This window comes from Callospermophilus lateralis, chromosome 13 (genome assembly GCF_048772815.1).
Source record: "Callospermophilus lateralis isolate mCalLat2 chromosome 13, mCalLat2.hap1, whole genome shotgun sequence".
NCBI classification, from domain to species: Eukaryota; Metazoa; Chordata; class Mammalia; order Rodentia; family Sciuridae; genus Callospermophilus; species Callospermophilus lateralis.
Window position 1 is genome coordinate 97,354,350 of NC_135317.1, and position 15,612 is coordinate 97,369,961.

General features: G+C 33.1%; 1 protein-coding gene across 1 annotated transcript in view; it reads right to left on the reverse strand.

Annotated features, from left to right (window-relative positions):
* Xpr1 (xenotropic and polytropic retrovirus receptor 1) overlaps positions 1 to 15,612 on the reverse strand; it is a 167,135-nt gene that overhangs the window by 67,670 nt on the left and 83,853 nt on the right. Inside the window, exon 3 of the mRNA XM_076873044.2 lies at positions 11,676 to 11,777. Within this exon, the coding sequence (XP_076729159.1) occupies positions 11,676 to 11,777 (102 nt within the window). The remainder of the gene's footprint in view (positions 1 to 11,675; positions 11,778 to 15,612) is intronic.

Consider the following 15,612-nt stretch of genomic DNA (forward strand, 5'->3'; position numbering starts at 1 on the left):
ACTAAGAGTCAGAATGCAGAATGGTACCTCCATTCTGAAATTTGAAAAACAGTTTGATCTCAAAAAGTAAAACAGAATTACGATATGATTTAGCAATTCCACTTCTAGGTAAATTACCTAAGAAAACTGAAAACATACACTGAAACAAACAAATATACAAACTTGCATTCACAATAGCCCAAAGTGGAAACAATTCAAATGTCCATTAATTGATGAAAGTATAAACAAAATGAAGCGTGTGCACGCGCAAACACACACACACAGTCTCTCACAGGAATATCAGCCAAAATGAGTACTAATTCATGTTATGTTGGATAAACTTTGAAGATATGCTGTGAAAGAAGCCAGACACAAAATATCACATATTGTATTATTCCATTTATATGAAATGTCCAGAACACAGACATTCATAGACATAGAATATAGATTAGTGATTGCCAGTGGCTTGGGGACAAGGATATTGGGAAATGACTGCTACCAGGTATGTAGCATCTTTTGGGGATGATGAAAATATTTTGGAATTAGATCATGGGGATGGCTGTATATCCTTGTGAATAAAAAGAAAACCACTGATTTATACAGTTTAAAAGAATATCTTAATTTAAAAAAACTAATATGAAATGTTTCTGTTTGTACAGTTTAGTAGAAAAACAGGATTAGAATTTGGGGCTTTAGGTTTTTAATCTTGTATTTCCTACCATGTATTATTACTTCTCTAAAGCAGGTATTCTAGGAAAAGACCAAAACTAAAAAATTATGTGTTTAAAAAAATTAGGTATATCTGGATGTATGTGCTTATACAGTTGTCCCTCAGTATCCCTCAGTATTTACTTCTAAGGACATACCAGAAATGATTGTGGGGAAATGATTGTGGAACCCCAAATCTGTAGATGCTCAAGTATCATTTAAAATGGTATAGTATTTGCATATAACACACAATTTATTTCCCAAATACTTTCTTTCTTTGCAGTGCTGAGCATTGAACCAAGGGCCTCATACATGCAAGGCAAGCTCTTTACCACTGAGCTATATCCTCAGTCCTCTCCCATAATATAAAGTGTCTCTAGATTACTTGTAAAAGCTAATACAATGTAAATTATTCATTATACTGTATTTTATTTAGGAAACAAGAAAAATGTCTGTACATATTCAGTACAGATGCCATTTTCTCCAAATATCTACCTATTTATAGCTACATATCTAAAATATTTAATTTAAAAATATATATTTCTTTTTGCAGTGCTGGAGATTGAACCTAGAGCTGCACTTATGCTAGGCAAGCATTCTACCACTAAGCTACACCCCCAGCCCTCCTAAATATTTTGGACTTATAATTGGTTAAATTCATAGATGCAAACCCACTGACATAGAAGGTCAACTGTATTTAAAAATAATACTCTGGGGGAAAAAAAACCAGATAAACAAACAATTACAGCAATTACAGCAATTAAGAATAAAACTCTGTAACTTTACTTCCAAGGACATACCGGAAATAGGCATATTTGGTTTCAAATCTTTGACTCATTAACTAGTCAATTTTAGTCTGGAGATTTTTTTTTCAATTTTTCTATTCCTTTCATAGGTGAAAGAGAGAATGCTAACTCCTTCATAAAATGGTTGCAAAACTGAAAAATGACAAGGAACTTGGCACTCAGTAAATAATGATGTTAATAATTATGTAATAAAAAGCATTATTTATGACTCCTTTCTCAAGTTCTTCCCTTCCTTTTTTTTTTTTTTTTTTTTTTAAACTGTTATATGATCTTGTCTTACCCTAATCTTTAATACTGTTGTCTTGTCTGGCATTGCTTCTTTATTATTCATTGCTCTTTTTCTTTCAGTATCTTTCCTTTTTTTTGGGCAGTACTGGGGATTGACCAGGCCTCACATGTGCTAATAATAATAAGCAAGCCTTATCCACTATCATGGTATTCCATGTAGTCTTGCTTTTAAAGAAACTATTTACATAGCAAAGGCAACAAAGCCATGAGTTCATACCCATGGAAATAAACTAGTCACAGAAGAACTTATTTCTCATATTAATGTCTGTATGTGACAACCCAAAGCCAATGTCATACTGAACAGAGAAAAACTGAAAACATTTCCTCTATAAACAGGAATAAGACAAGGATATTAACTCTCAACTCTCCTAATCAATACAGTTTTGAAACACAAACCAGACCAATCAGACAACACAGAAGCAAATTAAAGAGATGTGAACAGGAAAAGAAGTCAAATTCTCTGTTCGCTGGTGACATGATTTTATACCTCAAGGACCCAAAAAAGTCTATCAGAAGACTTCTAGATTTGACAAATTCAGCAAAGTAGGAAGATACCAAATCGACATACAAAAATCAATAGCTTTCTTGTACTCCAACCATGAATCTGTCAAAAACTAAATCAAAACTACTCCATTCATAGTAGCCTCAAAACAAACAAACAAACAAAACAAAACAAAAAAAACCTTAGGAATAAATCTAAGAAAGTGAAAGATCTCTATGAAAAGTATTATAAAACAGCAAAGAAATAAATTCAAGATGACCTTAGAAGATGGAAAGACCTACCATGTTCATGGATAGGTAGAATTAATACTGTCACAAAGGCCATATTATCAAAAGCAATCTATAGATTCAATGCAATCCCTATCAAAATACCAATGACATTATTCACAAAACCAGAGGGGAAAATCCTCCTAAAACTTATAGAGAAGAACAAAAGATCTAGAATAGCCGAAGTAATCCTGAGTAGCAAGAGTGAGACTGATCTCCAATTATACTACAGAGCTAATAAATATAGCATGCTACTGGCATAAAAACAGATGCAAAGATGAATGGAAGAGACTAGAAGACAGAAAAATCCACAGTCATCTGATCCTCGACAGAGATGCCAAAAGCATACACTGGAGAAAAAATAGCCCTGTGCTGGGAAGACTGTATGTAGAAGAATGAAACTAGATCCCTACCTCTCATACTGTACAAAATTGACTCAAAGTGGAGTAAAGACCTAGGAATTGGATCAGAAACAGTGTAACTTCTAGAAGAAAACATAACTCCAAAATACTGGCACAGGTACTGACCTCCTTAATAACTCCTAAAGTTTAAAAAATAAATCATGGGGCTGGGGATGTGGCTCAAGCGGTAGCTCACTCGCCTGGCGTGCGTGCGGCCCGGGTTCGATCCTCAGCACAACATACAAACAAAGATGTTGTGCCAGCCGATAACAAAAAAATAAAAATATTTTTTAAAAAAATCATCAATCAATAAGTGGGATGGCATTAAAATAAAAAGCTTCTGCACAACAAAAAAAATTTTTAAAAACACTGTGAAAATTAAATAATAATAAAAAAGAAATCAAGAGCATGAAGAAAGAATATATAGAACAGAACAAATTCTTTGCCACCTACTCTTCCTACAGGCGATTAGTAACAGTAATATATAAAAAAACTCAAAAAGCTTAACCTCCCCCCCAAAAAAACTAATAACCAACTCAGTAAATGGGCAAAAGATCTAAAAAGACATTTCTCAAAAGAAGAAATACAAAACATTCAACATCCTTAGCAACTGGGGAGATGCAAATTTAAAAACTTTGAGATTTCATCAATGGCAATCATCAAGAATCTAAATAATGAAAATTGTTGGCAAAAATGTGGGAAAAAGTATGGTAGTTTATACATTGCTGGTGGAATTGCAAATCAGTACAATTAGTTTGGAAAGCAATATGGAGATTTCTCAAAAGAACAGTAATGGGACCACCATATGACCTAGCTATACCACTCCTCAGTATTTATCCAAAAGAATTAAAATCAGCATATTATAGTGATACATGAACAACAATGTTTATAGCAGCACAATCCTCAATAGTCAAGTTACAGGTACCCATCAGTAGACAATTAGATAAGGAAAATGTGTTATATATACACAATGGAGTTCTACTCAGTCATAAAGAATGATATTAGGGGCTGGGTTGTGGCTCAGTGGTAGAGTGCTTGTCTGTCATGTGTGAGGTACTAGGTTTGATCCTCAGCACCACACTAAAAGCTATTGTGTACATCTACAACTAAAAAAAAAAAAATTTTTTTTTTCTTTTTGCTAGGTCCCCAGCCCTTAAAAAAAAAAAAAATGTAAATAAGAGATTAATGCTTTAATGGAGGTGGCTATGGTAAAGATTTTCTCCCAGTCTGTAGGCTTTCTCCTCACTTTATTGTTTCCCTTGCTGAACGAAAAAAAAAAGGCTTTTTAACTTGAATCCGTCCCATTTACTAATTCTTGATTTTACTTCTTGAGCTTTAAGAGTCTTGTTAAGGAAGTCAGATCCTAGGCCAACATGGTGAAGATTTGGGCCTATTTTTTCTTCTATTAGGTGCAGGGTCTCTGTTCTAGTGCCTAAGTCTTTGATCCACTTTGAGTTGACTTTTGTGTAGGGTGAGAGATAGAGGTTTAATTTCATTTTGTGACATACAGATTTCCAATTTTGCCAGCACAATTTATTGAACAGACTATCTTTCCTCCAGTGAATGTTTTTGGCACCTTTGTCTAGTATGGCACCTTTTTTTCTAGTATGACATAATCACATTTATGTGGGTTTGTCTCTGTATCCTCTATTTTGTATCACTGTACCACAAGTCTATTTTGGTGCCAATACCATGCTGTTTTTATTACTATACCTCTGTAGTATAGTTATGATGCCTCCTGCTTCACTTTTCTTGCTAAAGATTGCTTTAGGTATTCTGGGTTTCTTATTTTTTCCAAATAAATTTCATGATTGCTTTTTCTAATTCTATGAAGAGTGTCACTGGGATTTTAACAGGAATTGCATTAAATCTGTATAACGCTTTTGGTAGTATGGCCATTTTGACAATATTAATTCTGCCAATCCAGGAACATGGGAGATCTTTCCATCTTCTGAGGTTTTCTTCAATTTCTTTTTTTTAGTGTTCTATAGTTTTCATTGTAGAGGTTTCACCTCTTTTGTTAGATTGATTCCCAGGTTTTTGTTTTTGTTTTTTTAAGGCTACTGTGAATGGAGTAGTTTTCCTAATTTCTCTTCCAGGGGATTCTTTGCTGATGTATATGAATGTGTTTGATTTATGATTATTGATTTTTATCCTGCTATGTTGCTGAATTCATTTATTAGTTCTAGAAGTTTTCTGGTGGAAATTTTTGGATCTTCCAGACATAGAATCATGTCATCAGCAAATAGTGATAGTTTGAGTTCTTCTTTACCTATTTGTATCCCTTTAATTTCTTTCTTCTGTCTAATTGCTCTGGCTAGAATTTCAAGGATGATGTTGTATAGAAGTGGTGACAGAGGACATACTTGTCTTGTTCCAGTTTTTAGCAGGAATGCTTTCAATTTTTCTCTATTTAGAATGATGCTGGCCTTGGGTTTAGCAATATATAGCTTTTACAATGTTGAGGTATGTTCCTACTATCCCTAGTTTTTCTAGTGTTTTGAACATGAAGATGTGGTGTATTTTGTCAAATGCTTTTTCTGCATCTATTGAGATGATCATATGATTCTTGTTTTTAAGTCCATTTATTGATTTCCATATATTGAAACAACCCTGCATCCCTGGGATGAATCCCACTTGATCATGGTACATTATCTTTTTAATGTGTTTTTGTATGTGATTTACCAGAATTTTATTGAGAATTTTTGCATCTATGTTCATCAGGGATTTTGGTCCAAAGTTTTCTTTCCTTGATGGTCTTTGTCTGGTTTTGGTATCAGGGTGATATTAGCCTCATAGACTGAGTTTGGAAGGGTTCCCTTCTTTTCTATTTCATGGAATACTTTAAGGAGTCTTGGTGTTAATTCTTCTTTGAAAGCCAATCCCACAAAACCAAAGGCGGAATGGTTTCTCTAATATGCGAATGCTAATTCACAATAAGGTTGGGGGCACTAGGGAAGAATAGCATTACCTTAAATTAGTTAGAGGGAAGTGATGGGAGGGGAAGAAAGGGGATGTGGGGATAGGGAAGATTGTAGAATAAAACAGACATTATTACTGTATGCATATATGTGACTGCATGACCCGTATGATTCTGCAACATGTACACTCAGAAAAATTAGAAATTATATCCCATCTATGTATATCAAAGTGTATAAATGCATTCTACTGTTATGTATAACTAATTAAAACAAAAAAAAATTTAAAAAGAATGAATTCATGTCATTTGTTGGTAAATGGATATAATTTGAGAATATCATGCTTAAGTGAAATAAGCTAGACTCAGAAAGTCAAAGGTTGGGTATTTTCTCTCATATATGGAACCTAGAGAGAAAGAACAAAAAGGGGGCTCTCATGAAAACAGAAGGGAGATCAGCAAAGGCAGAGACCAAGGGGGAAAGGAGGAAGGAAAAGAAAGAGTAAGAAGTAGGGAATGAAGCTGGCCAAATAGTTCTATGTGCATGTAAGAATATATCACAATTCATCCCAATTTTTTATAACTCTAATGTACCAATTAAACAAATAAATAAACAGAAGGAAGACTGATAGAGTAGAGGAAGATGATTAGGAGAAAGGATGAGGGAAAGGAAAAAGAATGTACTGCGGAGTGAAATGGAGCAAACCATGTTACATGTGTTTATGAATATATCAAAATGAACCCAACTATTATGTTTAACCATAATGCACTAAACAAAGTTAACCAACCTTACCTGTTCTTTGCTTTTAGAAAACAGTTATTTCAGAATTACAAGCTATTTTCTGAAGAGCAAAGCTATTATATTTTTAAGCAAGTAAAAAATAATTCTTTATAAAATAAAGTTAGTGTCTAAGAATACTTTTATTACTTGTCTACCAGTCTTGCAATGTTATTATCTTGCTGATTCAATTTATGGACTTCAGTGTTGAAACCTATAAGAATGTTCACCTATCACAGATGATTCAAGATAGTTAATCTTGTTAGATTACAAGCAATGTTTATACTGCTTTCATCTGAAATTATTACCACTTGATACTCTACAACTCAAATACCAAATATACCAAAAAGACTTCTTAGTCACAGATTAGTAATGTTTCTACCACAAAGGCTCCCCTCCTTTTAAAATTCCCTGCTCCTCTAGTGGTATTCAAATACTAAAATACTTTATCTATTAAGATAAATAAATGCCCAATCCTTATTAACCAACAACATAATAAAAAAAAAACAATAACTTATATCAGGTTTCCTGAATATTGACTGAATATAGCCTTTGACTGGTAACAAGTGGAATCCCAGAGGGCTAGGATCATTTTGCTCAGTTTATAAGCAAGCACATGGAGGCCTAGGGAGTTTCAATAGTAAACTTCTTCTAAAGAAAAAAAAACAACATAAGACTCAAAAATTCAAATTGTAATAGGTAGATAATGACAGGTACTTTATTCAGTTTTGTTTGGCTTTTTTGAGTGTGATTAGAAATAGAAACAATAAAATGTAATTTAGAGGATATTTAGAGGAACATATGTCACTTAAAAACTGATCATTTTTAGATATAAATAATTTGGTAGATGTAAGTGGATGGAGGTAAGTTAATATTATCCCTATATTATTTATTATCCCTATATTATTTATAGTTTTTCATGTGCCCTAGAGTCTGAAGATTACAGTCTACAAGACAATCTCCCTTAGAGAAGGGAGCTAAATAAGAAGCAAAATGGTACTGTTTACATCAAGTGCCAAACTCTATTTCTGTCAATCATGTCTTCATATTACCCATTACGTCCTGACCTGACAAAAAGTCAGTCTGTAGACTATCAATTTATACCTACTCTGATGACATCAAGAGATATGCCCCTGCCAATACACACAAAAAAATGTAATACATCACAGCATCCAAATTTTTAATAGCTAGCCTAAAATTATTTTTAAGAAGTGGCCTAGTCTAAGACACCATTTTTCAAATTGAGTGTTACAACCCGTTATAGGGTCATAAAACCAAATTAGTGAATCATAACCACATTTAAAAAAATAAAACAGAAAAGTATGAAAAACAATATATTGCAAGTAGTAAGGGTAAGTATCTTTTCATGAAAAATATTTAAATTATTTAAATATATTGCATACTCACAAATATAAATGCACATAAACATACATAAAACACAATTGAATATACGTACTGAATCATAACATGGATGTATTTTATTGTACCTTAAAATATAAAAATTATATAGTGCTAAAAATAAACATTCTTTGTAAACCAAGAGGCATTATCTATAATTTGCGATATAAATCATCCATTTAGAAGTAGGATCAGAGATCCTTCCCAAAAAACAGCACAGTAAAAGAAAAATGCTAATCCAGGAGTGCTCAACCAGTGAGCCACATCCCCTTCCCTTTTTGTATTTGGAGACAGGGTCTCACTGAGTTGTTTGGGGCCCAGCTAAGTTATGGAGGCTGGCTTTGAACTTGTGATCTTCCTGCCTTAGCCTCCCCAGCCTCTGGGATTACAGGCCCTTGTGTCATCACATTGTGTCATTCTTAATTTAAACACTCTTTCCAATGCAAATAACTATTGTTTTAGTCATTTCTTCTTCTGCCTATCATTCCTGCCCTCATTCTCTAAGGCTGGTTCCTCCTTATCCTTTTACCTTCTAATTGTGGAAATTATTTGTCCTTGGAACATTGCAATTCCTTCTGCATATTTTTCCTTGTAGAAAACCTATCTATTTGCAAATAATATTTCTATTTTGTCCTCTATTTTGCTTCCCTAGGTATTTGGAATGTAGCAAAAAAGACATGCATACACACCACAGCTTTTCATGGCTCTCTTTGCACTAGTTGTTCCCTTTGACTAGGAAGAAGCCTAGCCGTAAATGAAAAATAATTATGAGGATACAGAGTGAAAAAATTTGCTTGTTTACTTTTGTTTAAAGGGAATGACTTGCTAAGAAGACCAAATCAATAAAAAGAAGAGTTTAAATAGATTTATATTGAATCATTCTCAGAGGAAATCATTACTAGAGCAAAGTCTTAAAGCTGTAATTCAGTCAGTAGATATAAAGATCAGCCATAAAATAAAGAGGGACAGCTATTCTACAAAGATTAGAGAAAATTACATAAGGATGAGAATGTTTATAGGTACTTGGGGAAAAGGTGTAATACATATTCATGATATTATCCATCAACAGAAGTTGATGTCCTTCATTTATGTTTGCGATGTGGGGGGTATAATGAGCATGATGAAGAAGATAGTGGGGTTAAAGAATTAAGGAGACCATTTATGTACAATGTGTCAAAATGCATTCTATAGTCATGTATAACTAATTAGAACAAATTTTTTTAAAAATTTAAATAAACAACAACAACTAAGGAGAGAACCTGAGGTATAGCTCAGTGGTAGAGTGCTTGCCTGCCATGTTCAAGGCCCTGGAATCACCCTTAGCACCACCAAAAATAATGACGATAATAATAACAATGGTGACAATTCAGGAGAATGGGTTAAGGTTTATAAAAACACATGGAAAAAAATACTAAGTAGGATTCACAGGCAGTTTTGAGGACATAGTTAATGGTGCAACAATGAATTTATAGTGGTTCCAATTTGTTCTCCTGTATTCCTAAGCAGTTCTAGAAGTAGGCATGAAAAAAGGCAAAGGTTATAATGGTCTAGTTTTGCTAGGCATATGTAATATAAAGCAATGAGGGTAAAAGGATTAAAAACACAAGGGACAAAATGGCTAAAATGATTGATGAGAAGGAATTAATTCTGGGAGGGGCATAATTGACTAGAAAAAAATGAAGGAGTTAAAGAAGTTGAGTTCTGTGAGACTGAAAAACAGATGCTAAAGGAACAGGAGGATTTAATATTTTAAAGCAGAGCAATTCTGGGCAATGGGTGTGGCCATGGGAGTATATAGCCAAAGTAGAGTGGAACTAAATATGGATTGGAAGTCAAGAGTCTGAAGTTTTCAACGAGCAACCAAAAAAATCAACAGATGTAAATGTAGGAACAGCTCAGAGTAGAAAGCTCTAAAAAATAATGAATGCTTAGAAGATCCATTTTTGCACGAATATGCAGAAATACTGATTTAAAACAACAATGGTAGCTAAAAGAATGCTGGACTTAACTTCTTGTGTTTTGGCAGGTTCTTATTACTGCCATTTCATAATCTCTCTCCATGTCTCCTCTCCTACTATGTCATAAAAGAATAATCAGCCTGCTTTCAAAGGGCTGCCAAGAAAGGACACCTGAGTAAGATGCTTCCAGAAGTTGTAGACAAGCTAGGGAAAAAAAATCATCCTCTGAAAAAGAAATTAGTAAAGGCATGAAACTATTCATCCTTTGACTAATCCATACTAATATTTGGTTTATGATTATATGTGTTAAGATTATGGTATTTCCAAAGTTTTTGCCAAGAGATGAGGGTATATTCTCAATAATCATGGCTGATATAAAATTTAAATCTCTTCTAATTTAATAAAATGTTAAATAGCATTGATATAATTTGCATATTAAATACCAAAAAAGCAACTTTATAGCTCGATATCATAAAATATAGAGCAAAATTTATTTATCCATTGCTATGATTTGAATATAGCAAAGCAGGCTGAAGATTAATGTCCCCTCCAAAACTCATGTTGAAGATTAATCCCTATTGTGTGGGGGGAGAACTTAATCCAACTATGGTATTTAGAGGTGGGTCCTTCATTAAGGGGTTAGGAATAGACGAAGTCTTCAGTAGAGCCCTTGTGATTGAATACTAGTGTCTTTAAAAGAAGGAGAAAGACTAGAAGACACATACATGTGCATGTTCCCCATTTCTTGCCATGGATTATTCTGCATTGCTGTGAAATAATGCCTGCAAAGCCATCAACAGTCGTGGCTCCTTAACCTTGGATCTCTAGAATCATTAGCTAAAATAAACTCTTTTCTTGAAAAATTAGTCATGGTATCACGTTCTTAGCAATAGAAAACAGACTAAGAATTCATTACTGCTTAAAGCATGGAGATATTATACCCAATAGGTATTCTAGTTATTAGGGTATAAACTCAGCAATATTGGGATTACATGTAAGTTTTTCCCCAGAGTCTGGATGAAATGGCCCTATGAATCTAACTCACTTTTTTTTCTGATTGTGTACTAATGAAACCATCTGATCATCACCTAGGTTTCACAGGAATTATGATGTTTAAGGCAATACTCTCTAGAGTTTTAAAAATTTTTCATCATAAACATATTGTTTTACTAATCCATGTTATATACCTTGCAATATATATGCAAGTGAAATTTTAAAGGGTCAGACATAAGTACGTAGAAGTTCTAACATTTTCTTCCACCATTCCAATGGCATCTTGTAGACAGCACTCTGGAGACCAGTGCTCTAGAGAGATAGGGATAAGTGTTCTAGGCAATGGAAAAGGCAAAAAACTGACATAAGTGATAATCTAGAACTGTCTAACTCAGCTCTGTGTAATATGATAAAATCATTCAGCACTGTGTAAAAACAATAAGATGATTTTCAAAGGTCCTGAAATCTATACAACTACAAGAGAATCTAGGCAATGGACAAATAAAACTTTAACACTGAGGAACCAGATGTGTCCTATTCCAGCTAAACAAAATATTCCTTTATTGCAATATAACAAAGAAAGCAATTCTCAACCAAACAATATAGATATGGAAGTTTGAAAAGTGCTTATAGAATCTCTCCCCTCCCTAGCAACAGAAATTATCTTTTGTAACTACTCACCTGAATAAAATGTGTTGATTTTGGCAAGTTCTTTTTCACAGGTTTGGAAAAATTTTTCTTCAAACTTGGCAAAATACCTCTTTACTGTGTCCTCATCTGTAACTGAAAGGCAAGAAAAACTACTGAATATAATGTCAGAAGGCCAACTTGGAAAACTAGAAAAATAAAAATTTACATTCTAACTTTCTTATAGTCTTTAAAATGGCGACTATATATGTATTATCAGAGAAAATGAATTGTAAATTATATTAAGAAGAGAATAATCAAAGGTCTTTTCACAGGAATACAACCCTTAAGTTGAATGAGACTAAATCTCTACTACAATAAAATTTTTAATGTTGAAGAAAAGTATTCTAAGATGTCAGAAGAGGAAGAAACATCTATAGAAAGAGATAATCTGAGCTGAGTAGGATTCATTCAGCAAGAAAGTAAATTAATTATTTCAGGGAAGAAAAAATATAATAGCAAAGCATGAAGACATAAATACATGGTAAGTTTCTGGAAAAAATTGATTTTGTTCTGTTAAATTGCTACCTAGTCTTTGTACCTCAGCTTCATGAAACAGAAAAAAAGTGTAGACTACTCACTGTAAATTAGATGCTCCAAAGTATCAGGAGCTTGATAGGTAATATAAAGGAGTTGAGCAAGTAGATGTGGCAAGTGTAGTGATAAATGGTAACTGATACCTTCAGGATAAGGAGTGGTATGGAGTCTGGCAAACTAGAAAGTACATGTCTGTTTGCTGCCATGTGGTGATATGGGGCCCACTTTGTTAGATCTTCCAATTTTTTAGGAGACACCATTAGTTCAGATATTTTTAAAACACTGTGTGGGTCAATCAATATGTTTCTGCAGCACTGATCCACTTTGTGTTGTCTTACTGAATACTGTTATGGTCTAGATCTTGAATGCCATCCTCTCACCCCCTGCCAAATAATTCATGTGTTGAAGGCTTGGTCCCTAGCTGATGGCGTTATTAGGAAGCGATGGAAGCTTTAGGAGGTGGTGCGTACTTGGAGGAAGTAGATTATTGAGAGGGTGGTCCTTAAAGGGTATATTGGGTCCCCAGCCACTTTTTTTTCTCTCTCTGCTTCCTGGCCACTATGAGGTATACAACTTTGCTCTACCATGCACTCCCCACTATGATGTTTTGCCTTGCCACTGACCCACAAACAATGGAGCTAAGTGACCATGGACTGAAACCTCAAAAACTGTAAGCCCAAATAAATCTTTCTTCCTTTAAATTGATTTTCTCGGGTATTATGGCATATTAATGGAAACCTGACTAAAACAAATATCAATCTACTAAATCCCAAAGTACAAAATACATGTAGCTTCAGGATTCCTAAGAACAAAAGGGTATATTTCTTCCCCCAGTGAGATTCAAATAGACTCTCCAGATGGTAATCATAATATAGAACTACCTTATTTCTGGATCTCTTGGAGTACTCTAAGCTTGAAATATGTAGAAAACAGGTTCCTTTCTCTTCCCCTCATCCCCCAAATCTTAATGTAATCCCAGAACTCTTAAATAATGACCTGAGAACAAGGGAAATGGTATTTCCCTAAATGACATGCAATATACACATACATACAAATTCATAGTACTACAGATATTTTAAAGAAAAACAAGAGCTTTAAATAAAATTCTAAAAAACATATCAAATATATTTGTTAAAAAATTGACATTGTGTAAAATTTTTATATATACATGTCAACTTCTCTAGACATGGAGAAGATATGCTTTAGATCTGAGCACATAAAGCAGGATATTCTATTGATTTTACAGGGAAAAGGGGGAGATGGCTACTTTTATGTTTTTCATGAAACTTAACAATTTGGATATAATAATGAAGTCAATTAGCTGCTGAAGGCCACTGAGAATTACTTTCTTAAAGCATAAAACAGGCCCCAGCTTTCTAAAACCGCTGACCTTGAGTTAAGGAAGCTCCATGGTAACAGATGTGGCACATATTATAACAGCATCTAGCTATAGCTAATTTAAAACAAGAAGAGTTATAATTATTTTACTTAATTACCTCCTTTTTCATTTTAATTTGTTTCCTATTGTTAAGACAATTCAAAATCAAAAACATGGGCTTGTTCAAAATAATATATTTAGCTTTCCTATTAACAGGCAACTTTCATTATTATAAAGTGACTAAATTAAGTTGTTCAGCAAAATGACTTAAATATAGTTTCTGTTCTTGAAATAATTTTAATATAAGTCATTTATATAGAGGTTGCATATTCAGCAACATATACTATATAAAATGCTACTAAGAACTTAGAAATAAAACATGTAAAACAAAACATGTATTAAAGTGGGACCATTCTACCCATGAATCAGTTTCCTACGATTTCATTTCCTCACTTTAGAGATTTTTTTTATCTAAAATGCCAACAGTCTGTTATATAGTTTCCTAGTTCATATACAACTTAATAGCCACAAATTAGAAGATGGTATTGTAATGTTAAAATATCCCAAAGAAATAACAGCTGTGAGAAAAGAGGAAGAAAATCACAAATAAAAACAGCAAGAACTGTATAACTAATCACAACAAATTTAAAAGACGAAAAACAGTAAGGATAGCTGTGCAAAATAAATTAAATGAATAACAGTGTTCTTTATCCTCTCAGATTTCAAAAGACCTAGTCAACTACTAAAACTGAAAGTATACTATTGGTAAAGGAATTAGCAAAATACAACAGAAAAAAATAAAGTCCAGAAATAGATCTACATACATATGGAAATTTAGATTAAGATAAAGGGGCTTCAAGTCAGTGAGAAAGGAATGGATTTTGAACAGAGAGGTTATTTTTACACTATACAAAATACAAAAACCATGAAAGGAATGACTCATACTTTCACAAAATAAAAAGTCTTCATTCCACAACATACTATAAGCAAAATTAAAAGAGACAGGGAAAACATACATCTGCAACATGTAAAATAAAGGATTCATATACAAAATTTATTTTAAAAATTCTTACAAATCAGTATTAAAAAGACATTCAAGTTCATTCAGAAAAATGGGCAAATTACAGCAATTCATAGAAAAATAAATAAAAGGCCAACAATGAAAGGATGCTCAACATCCAAATGTCATACAGATGCAACTTTTAAAAAATGAAATACAATTTTTCAACCTCAGATTAGAAACACTTCAAAACAGTGTTATCATTTTGGCAAAGATGAGGGTAAATGAACATTCTCACTCCCTGTCAACAGATATATGAATTTGTAAAGTCCTTTATGAAGGCAATTTGGCAATAGCTATCAAAATTTTCAGTATGTTCAATCCCAGATGTAGGAAACATATTCTAAAGGAATTTTTGCACAAACAAATACAAGGATGTTCATAGGCCATTATTTTTTTTCAAGTGATAAAACAAACTGATGTCCAATAAAAGGGGGGTTGGTTAAACAAATCATGATAATATTACATAACACAATAGTCATTACACCATAGTAATCATTTAAATAAGTGACATACATACATTCTGGCATGTATGAAAGAATCTCCACAACACATTGTGGTGGGAAAAAATTTAAGTAACAGAATAAATATATAGCATGATTCCATTTATAAAAAAATATGGTTATAAATACTCATCTATACATTCATAGAAAGAAGATTGGAAAGAGGCATAACAAAATGCTAATTGAGGTTACTTCCCTTGACAAAGAAGTATAAAAGGGATTCTCAAGTTTTGCTATCTACAATTATTGTATTGCTTATAATTAAGAGGTATTCATGAATACAGATAAATCACTTGTATAAATAAATGGTATTATATGTTAGAAGAAGAAAAAAAAAAACACATGTCACATCCAACCTCTACATTATACATAGTAAAAGCTAACCAGCATAGCTAGTTAAAATGACTGTATCAGAATCTAGAGGTATTTAGAATGATTATACCTTCCATTCCA